The sequence below is a fragment of the Phalaenopsis equestris genome, unplaced genomic scaffold (genome assembly GCF_001263595.1).
Source record: "Phalaenopsis equestris unplaced genomic scaffold, ASM126359v1 Scaffold000002, whole genome shotgun sequence".
NCBI lineage: Eukaryota > Viridiplantae > Streptophyta > Magnoliopsida > Asparagales > Orchidaceae > Phalaenopsis > Phalaenopsis equestris.
Window position 1 is genome coordinate 58601549 of NW_018164444.1, and position 8850 is coordinate 58610398.

The 8850-nt window shown below is 32.9% G+C and overlaps 1 protein-coding gene across 3 annotated transcripts; it reads right to left on the bottom strand.

The window, feature by feature from the left end:
* Positions 1–230: 230 nt before the first annotated feature.
* LOC110036903 (UPF0434 protein ABO_2103) lies at positions 231–8233 on the bottom strand. 3 transcript variants are annotated; one of them, XM_020741463.1, is made up of 3 exons: positions 8083–8233; positions 7931–7985; positions 231–587 (listed from the first exon to the last, which is right to left on the bottom strand). In XM_020741463.1, exons 1-3 carry the CDS (start codon positions 8181–8183, stop codon positions 477–479), a joined length of 267 nt encoding a protein of 88 aa, XP_020597122.1. In that variant the 5' UTR covers positions 8184–8233; the 3' UTR covers positions 231–476. The 3 variants fall into 3 exon arrangements, with proteins under 3 accessions (XP_020597122.1, XP_020597132.1, XP_020597116.1); XM_020741473.1 differs by having other exon boundaries at positions 231–562; positions 7927–7985; XM_020741457.1 differs by lacking the exon at positions 231–587 and adding an exon at positions 1513–1771.
* Positions 8234–8850: the final 617 nt, after the last annotated feature.

An 8850-nucleotide genomic window follows, 5' to 3' on the forward strand; every position in this document is an offset into this window, starting at 1 on the left:
AAAAGAACCCTTGTACATCCAAACAACCCGACCCTGCAGAAAATTTCACTTGAAAATGAAATACATTAATAATAATTTATTAAAAAATAAAATAGACTATCAATTTGTTGGGCATAATGTGCATTAGATGGGCAACCAAAAATGAACTTGAATAAGACCAATATTAATTGTTAACCATAATTCAAGAATAAAATGAAAAGAAAAAAACAAAAAAAAAGAGATATGACGACTCGTACAATCATTGAATGATAAATGTTTAGAGCAACAACATAATTACATTCTAATTTAATAAAACAACAACAATATAAGAGGAAATAGAAAGCAAAGAATAAAATTTTTCAAACATGAAGCTACAAAATTTGAGAGGTATCGATATCACTCTGTAAGGGATACCCTAAGAATTTCCACTGTGCTTGAATTATCTGAATTGTAGCATCAATCCTTCATCGTTAAGTATGATTTATGATGACAATGGGTTAACTAAGATCATTTGCAGATGTCATCTTTTCCTCGCCTTCAATAATCTTACCTTCTTTTGGGACTAGACAAGGAATTCCATCAACTACTTGATAGAATAACCTAGCATGCTAAATAAAAAAACCCAAAAAGAAAATGACATAATATATGAAATACAGCGAAGAAAAAAAAAACTGTTACATTCATGTTACATTTTATATTCTTTGTTGAATTCTCTACACAATTTTTTTAAGTCTTGTAGTTTACAAAAATAACAGATGCAAAATAACAAAAATCCACTCGAAAGAAGTAAATATGTTTTTGGAGAGAAAGCAACAAAAACTTATAATAGATATTGGCAGGAAAACAGTAAACATAGAAGTATTCCATGATGTTTGATTGGATGTTAGTTGAAAAGCCTAAAAAAAAAATCCTCTATGAACCAGATATCGTGAATATTAATTCCATATCTTAGAAGGTAAAAAGCACCAGATGTGTATAATAGAGTTTTCAAAGAAGCATTAATAATGCCTAAAGTGCAACATATCCTAAGATGCAATGCATCCATTGTTGGAGAAAAGTGAGCACCCGAGAACCATAACAAACAAGACCAAGAAAAATAAAAGCACGACAAAAAACACGTCAAAAAAAGAGAGACAGGATTTATGTCATTTGGTGTGATTTAATTATGTCCAAGGCCTCAGAGAGATGCACCCACTAGTTTAGCAATGTATAAATGGTTACAATATTTGACACCAAAATACTTCATCTCTTTGCTTTTTTTTTTCCTTTTTTCCTCTAAAAAATCCCTCTAATCTCTAGAGTTGTGTTCAAAACCTTAATGCCAACTCCCGAATAAACCTTTTGAAAGTCAAAATAGAATATTCAAAAGAAAACTCAAATTATATAATTGTAACAACAAATTATTAAATATGATATACTCTAGAGACGGTTTTATTCATCTTTCATTATTTTGTTTGTCAAAATATTTCTGGTGAAAAAACTTTCTTTTTCTATGCTCCCGCCATAGTATAGTTGTTGCACAGGCCTCCACAACTCCGAATTATACTCCAACCATTGGATATATCCAACACTCTTTGCATCTATATGTTGGGGAAACCTAACAACACCTTGTGCAATCTTCACAGTACAAACCACGGCTAACTTTCCCAAACTTAATGCCTTTGACCACCAGTTTTCAACTACCAAATAAATTTAGTTCTCGCTCTAAACATCTACCTTCATAATCATTGCATTGATGGCATCCCAAAATTGCTTGATCCATTGATAAGCATGTTAGCTCCACACATGATGCCTGTATTATGTTAATATCACCAATCCATAGGGAATACATTAGTCAGATCTTTCCTAGGAGTTTGACCTAAATAAAAAACTAACTTTTTGTCTATATCTAATGAATGAAAGCATGCAATAATGTGACTTAATATTGTCCTTCATAATAATATAATAGTTCTACAAATTAAAAAAGAAAAACAAAGTTGAACCAAATTACATCAAATAAAATAAAGCATAAAACAAACAAAAAAAATTAAGTCAAACAAAAGAATGATGAGCGGACATAATTATATGCAAAGATGGACTCATGGGCAAGCAACTTCTAAAAGAGAATATGGACAATAAAGATGTGATCATGTGTTTAAGGCTTAAAATAGCGCTACATTCAAACTTCGAAGATGAAGGTAAGCTTTGTGATTGAATGAGTAAGAAAAAAAAGCTCTGTTTTTGTCTCGATAAGAAAAGTTTTGCAACTAAAAAAAAGCTCAATGTTCGTTTTGCAAAGACAAAGATGGCATTATGCATTCCATTTGTCTGGCCTAGATTGATAGTTTTCCCACAATTTTACAATCATTTATCACACGTTTGGTTTGTTTGCTTTCACACTCGTGAGTTATGTTACACTCAACCAATCAAAAAAAAATTTTAGCATGCTTAAGAGATTGTTTAAGGTAGAAAAGACTGCGACGTTAAAATAACAAAAATCTTAGCTAAGAAAAAGATAGTATTAACAACAAAATAATAAATTTTAAAGTAGTAAATTATTTAAACTTTAAGGGGTTGTTTGGGATCAATTTTATTTTATATTTTTTTTATTTTTGAAAAGAAAAACAAACAGAAAAACGATTATCTGTTATTTCTTTATTTTTTAATTTTATTTTTAAATGAAACACAATTGTTTGTTAAACGCTCAAAAGATAAAAAATGTATTTTTATCTGTTTCGAGAAAAAAAATTTCTCACTTGCATCTCTCTCAACCTGCATGTTGGGGAAAAATTATGACATCAAGACTCTGTATGCAGTACTACTTGCGGAGTCTAATCTCGTGCTGACACGTGGAAGGTCGGCTCACCCACATAAAAAATGAAACAAAAATGAAAACGCGCGACCCGGCCCGACCGATGCGTTACAGAGCCTAAGCAAATATTTTTTGTGTTATTTATCCTTGTCGTCGTGTTATACGAATACTCCATCGTGTTATTCTAAAAAACACATCAATAACACATCAATAACACATTAAATAACACATGAATAACGCAGAAAATATTCAAAATACGCGAGGGAATATTCCTATAACACGGAATATTCCTAAACCCTCAATAACACATTAAATAACTATAAGTTAAATATAAATTATGACATTTAAATAAATTATTTTTATTCTATAAAACACTAATAACAAACTAATAACATACTAATAGTACATAATAATACACTAATAACACAATTATACACTCCCTAGCCCACGGTATAACATGTGGGGAATATTCTCTGTGTGTTATACCGCGGGTTATAACGCTGATCCATGTGTTATGCAGCCGCCCTATAACACTCCCCTAGCCCGCGTATAACAAGTATTGAAAATTCCCCACGTGTTATACCGCGGGCTAGATTGTGTATAATTGTGTTATTATGGGTGTTATTATGTGTTATTAGTGTGTTATTATGTGTTATTAGTGTGTTATACCTCAATAACACATCAATAACACATGAATAATGCATAAATATTCAGAATAACGCGGGGGAATATTTTTATGCAATGAAATATTTCTATAATGCATCCGTCATGCTGGTTCGCGCGTTTTCATTTTTTTTTTCTTTTTTTATGTAGGTAGATCGGTCTTTCATGTGTCAGCGTGAGATTGGACTCCGCAAGCAGCTCTGCATGCGGAGTCCTGATTTTTTGCATGTTGGGTGGGTTCACCGCATGGACGGAGTTTTGAGTACCAGCGGTTAGAAATCTGTGAAACAGTTTCCCACCTTTGAAATCTGCCAATGATCGCAGACTTGTCACCACCGTATTCCTTGTCACCGGCCATATTAGTCTCACCGACTTCAAACTTTTGGGTTAGATGATGTCGTGGCTTGGATGAGGACGGTCTCGGGCTTGAGTTTGCAGTAGACAATGTCGAGGGAATGGAAGTGGAAAGGGCGGATATGAGTTTTGAGAGGTAGAAGCAGATGGCAGAGGTGGAGAGGACATGGCCGGGATGGAGGGAGAGGCAGAGTGAGTTGAGGTCTCCACCAACCCCCTCTGTTGGGGCAAAAAGGGATGGCCCAACCAAGGAGGTCGGGGTTTTCGACGTTGTCGATGAGGAAGGAGAGGAAGGGGGGTTAACGAAGATGAAGAAAAATAAATTTTTTTGTCAACTTTATAAAATTTGGCTTGTCAATGAATAATTTTTAAGGGACCTTCTAAATTATTTTTATATTTCATTTTTTCTTTTATTTCTAAATAGATTCATTTATTTGATGTATTATTAATTATTATCATATTTTTATTGTTTATTTTTATAAATAAATTAAACTATTTAAAGTTTGTGTGCGCTCATTGAAAAAAAATTTATGTGAAATTCTAGCCCTTTTATTTTATTTAGTCAAAAAAATATCTGAATCTAGCTTTAATAACTTTATCTGAATCTAGTTTCGCCAACGGATTATGTTTTTCGACGACTTTTAAGGCGAATGGGGGAGTTAAAGGAGATGAGCGGTCGGTGATGAGGAAGACAATGCTAGTTGCATATATGTAAAAATAAATTATGTTTAATTAATTGTTTAAAATATAATTATATGTTCTTTATGGTTGATACACATCCAAATATGTTTTATATATTTTTTTTTTTAAGAGCAAATAAATTATAACGGTACCAAACATATTTTCTAAATACTGAAAATAGAAAACAAAAGAAAAACAAAATCAAAATCAGAAAACAAAAAGTAATTCGAAACAGAGCCTAATATTAAAAAATTAAATAGTATATACTATAAGAGCAACATGTCATGCACTATAACGCATATAGCACAAGCTCCTTTGGCTGCACACACACTCTTACACAAATAACACAATATGTGCCTCACTACGCCATAGGTTGTAGCACAACTTCTTTTGCATTATTGATAGATATGAGCAAGCTCCACTGCAAATTTAATATAGCTCATTTGAAATTTGAATGTCTCCATTGTTGCCTTTACGTGCACTCCTCCCTTTGCACTCAAAATTTTGAGTAACAGATAATGATCCTTCATCTAATTCTCATCTTCTAATGTCTCACTCAAAATTAGGTTAAGAACATCAGTGAGTTCCAGCTTCGTATTCCAATATGAATTGCTAATCATCGTCATAGTTTCAAAATAGCACCCTGATAGTGATGCTAACAAGCTCAATGCATGAATTTCATTGTCAAAGTTGAAATCAACCAAACTCAACTAACTTGTGATCAAACCAAACTCTCCATTGCATTCTTATGGAAGAACCTTCAACTGTCATGTTACTGAAAAACTTTCTTATGAGACGTGCCATTTGATGGTTCACTTCTTGCATATCTTTAATAGAGCTGTCATAACAAATGTTATAGCCTTCTAATGCAATTTATTAAAGAAAACATTATTCTTCAGCATGGAGTACAACTAATAGTGATAATTCAACATGAGAACCCAACATTTTTGGTTCATGGTTTTAGGTTATGAATCCAAAAGACGTAAATTCAATTTTCTACGTATTGGTAATCCTTCATCTCCAACTTCTAGTACTTGAAGTCCTTACCACCAAATTTATTGATCTTTGCTTTCCCATTTTTGAATGTCATTGCTTCCATTTTCCCCATCAAACTGTGAAGCTTTGCTTTGACACAAGTTGTTGAGAAGAAAAATGCACCCCAAGAACTAATAATGAGAGAAGTCGAGGGCAATTGAAATACGCCGAAAAAAGAGAGTAAAAAATTTATGTTATTTAGTGAAATACATGTATGTAAACAACTGCATAGAAGAACTGGTCTAGAGATGTGTGCAATAATACAATATTTGGCCCCAAATAATTTCTCATCTTGGCTCCATATTGTCTTTTATTTCCTCTTTCTATATAATCCCACACCCATTATTCTTACCACAAAGTCAAAACAACAAAGACAAAAGGAGATTCAAATTATATATGTTTTACTATAAATAGTACACTCAACAAATTATTTTTATCAGTTGTTTATCTTAGTCAACTTATCTCTATCAAGTCAATTCTTGTTAATCTTCTCTCAACAGCAATTTTGTTGCAACTTAAGACTCAACCCCACCGTCATATGCTTAGATCGTCAATAATCTTCACTGCATTTTACTTCCAATCATCGATCAAACCTAACAAAATTCTTGTCAGCAATATAGCATTGGCAGCAACTTTGCAAACTCAACACCTGTAATCCCTTGTTCTCAATAGCCAACCTCATTTGCTAGTGACTCAAGGCACTAGCATCATCTTCCTCTACACTAGTGATGCCTCAAAATTTCCTACCTCATATATTTGCATTTGAGCAATTCTTGTCAATGTTTAAGAGTTGAAAGCTTTGTTAGCTCACTACTAATGAAGCACCTCGCTAGTTCAATCTCTACCATCTACAATGGTTTACCTTTATGTTAGTCACAATTACCCAGTATCAAACTCCATGGCACACAACTAAAGATCAATGCTCCTTATAGAGCTCAAACTACCATCTTTCATCTGAGATTGCAACCACGTCTAAGAAAGCAATGGCAATCCTCCGCATTACTCCTTTTATAAATTAATGAGGTGGTGAATAGTGAGAACACGTAAGGCAAATAATTAGGAATTAATTTGGTAATAAATAGTAAAATTGAATTAATTGACTCAAATTTCAATGATTGATTTAGTAATAAAACTTCGATCAAATTTCGGCCACTGATTCACCAAGTATCAAGATATTCAACAATTTGGCGAGATCTAATTTGAGAAATTAAGTTCCAAGTCATAACAACCATATCAGCAAGCCACATGGTCACGCGGCTACACCATTAGTATTTGGCAAATTTATGATTTAGCTTCCAAAAATTTAGTAAAAAAGTCAGGAGACACATTAATGTCAGATGCATAACTAATATGTATCGGTGCTAATCAGCATATTACATAAGCTAAATAACAGGCCTGCTTGTCAATCTTGCACAGCCATTAAATTATTAATGGCGTTAGAATTAAAACTTCTAGTTCACATTGGTGGAAAAAAAAGCTTGGCCAATTGTTCTAAAATTCTTCAAAATTTAAATATCACACAAAAAAAAAACATAGAGGCATGTACATTGTGCAGTAGTCCAGTTTTCTCGAGATATATATTTTTGACTTGATGAATTTTCTTCTCTAATAACTTCGTCTAAAACAACACAGGTGATGTCATACATTTTCAACAAACTATTGTGAGAAGTCAAATGTGACCCCTAACATGTATCTCGTGCATATTTTAATATACCAACTTGATTTAATCTCTTATCATTATCTATTTCATCAATTATAATTTTTTTTGTAATTTTAGTTGCTTGAGCAATTTTCATTTGATCTTGTCTTTTACAAAAAAAAAAAAAACAAATCAAAATAATTATAAGTGCCATGTAAGCGAAAAATTAACAAACTAAAATAACATATTTTGATGAAGCTGCATAGTTATTAAGGATATGTCTATTACCAAAACATTTGAGGAGGGCAAAGTTTTCAATGTACAATATAATATTACGTAGTTAATAAAAATCTAGGAGGGCGGCCAATTTCACAGGCAGCAAAAGTTATAATGTATAATATAATATTACATAGTTATTAAAAATTTAGGGAGTGACTGTTGTGGGCTTGATAGGGATTTTCTTTGGACACTATCCCAGAACAAATTAAAACTTCAAAGAAAATACATAACAGATGATGCTCAAAATTCCCCGACTTTCATGTTTTTTTCTCTTATGATCAAACTAAATTGAAAGAACAGGTCTTCTATCAAACACAGTGCACGCAAATGTACATTCCTCAGAATTGAATTCAGATACAGGATTGAGAGCTTTGATGCAAAAACTATGAGCTCCTGGACCTTCCAATTGGATGTACAGAAACAAAAAGGTGGATTTCCTCGCTAAAATTTCAAATGGGAACCACAGATAGGGCAATAACTATGCTAGAATTGGGGGAAAAGAAACCTACCGGGAAAGAAACGCCAATTGCATTGCAAATGATAGATTGAGTTTCCTGGCAATACCTGCACGGGAATGAGGAGCCGACCAAAATAATGAAAAATTCGTCAATTTGAAAAATTTTTCAAAACAAACAAAGTATGGACGAAGCTGAAGACAAACCTCAATGGCTGCTTGGAGATAGGGCAAACCAAGATGTCGAGTAGGGCCTTGCTGATGGCACCCGCGTCCTTCAGATGGAGCGCCATGCTAGCTCTCACCATTCCTTTGTGAAGACCAGAGGCATCTGCTCGCAGATATAGAACTAATCCGCTTCGGCTGGGTTTGTAAAATAAACATTTTTTTTAGACTAAATGTATCTCTATGTACAAAAAAATCCAGTCAATGGGAAGTAAAGGATGAGCTGACCAGTGATTTTGACTAATTTCATGTTATCAAAATAACTAATTAATCAATTATGAAACAGGTATAATTATTTTAAAATTAATGAAATTAACATCTTCTATGCATTTCATGTGCCAATAGCAATTACATCTCACATATCATCCCCTTTAATTCTATGCTCAATTGTTATAGGTTTGTAGGGTCTTCATCATTTGTCCTCATTAAGTCACTATAATTTATGTTGAATATTAAACATGTTGAATAAAGCCATGTTTATAATGGCGGTCAACAAAATTGTGCAGTATTGCGCAAACAATCAGAATAGTACCAATGAAACACGATTTTATAGTCATTTTTTATTGATTATCTACCGTAAATGTCTTTTGTTATGATGCAGAGTATGATTGTGCTGATTAATTGGTTACTCAAAGCTCTTAGTTTCATTGATAAAGATAGTCGATAAGTTTGTTAGGAGAGTATGGAGGTGACCCCTTATATTGGGTTAGGGGGCACTGCCCCTAATATAAATATATATAAATATATATA

Coding starts and splice junctions, on each gene's coding strand:
- LOC110036903 (XM_020741457.1), bottom strand. CDS start 8,183: ATGGTGAGAGCTAGCATGGCGCTCCATCTGAAGGACGCGGGTGCCATC. Junction 7,986..8,082: donor ATCTCCAAGCAGCCATTGAG/GTTTGTCTTCAG, acceptor ATTCCCGTGCAG/GTATTGCCAGGAAACTCAAT. Junction 1,772..7,930: donor CAATTGGCGTTTCTTTCCCG/GTAGGTTTCTTT, acceptor AACATAATACAG/GCATCATGTGTGGAGCTAAC.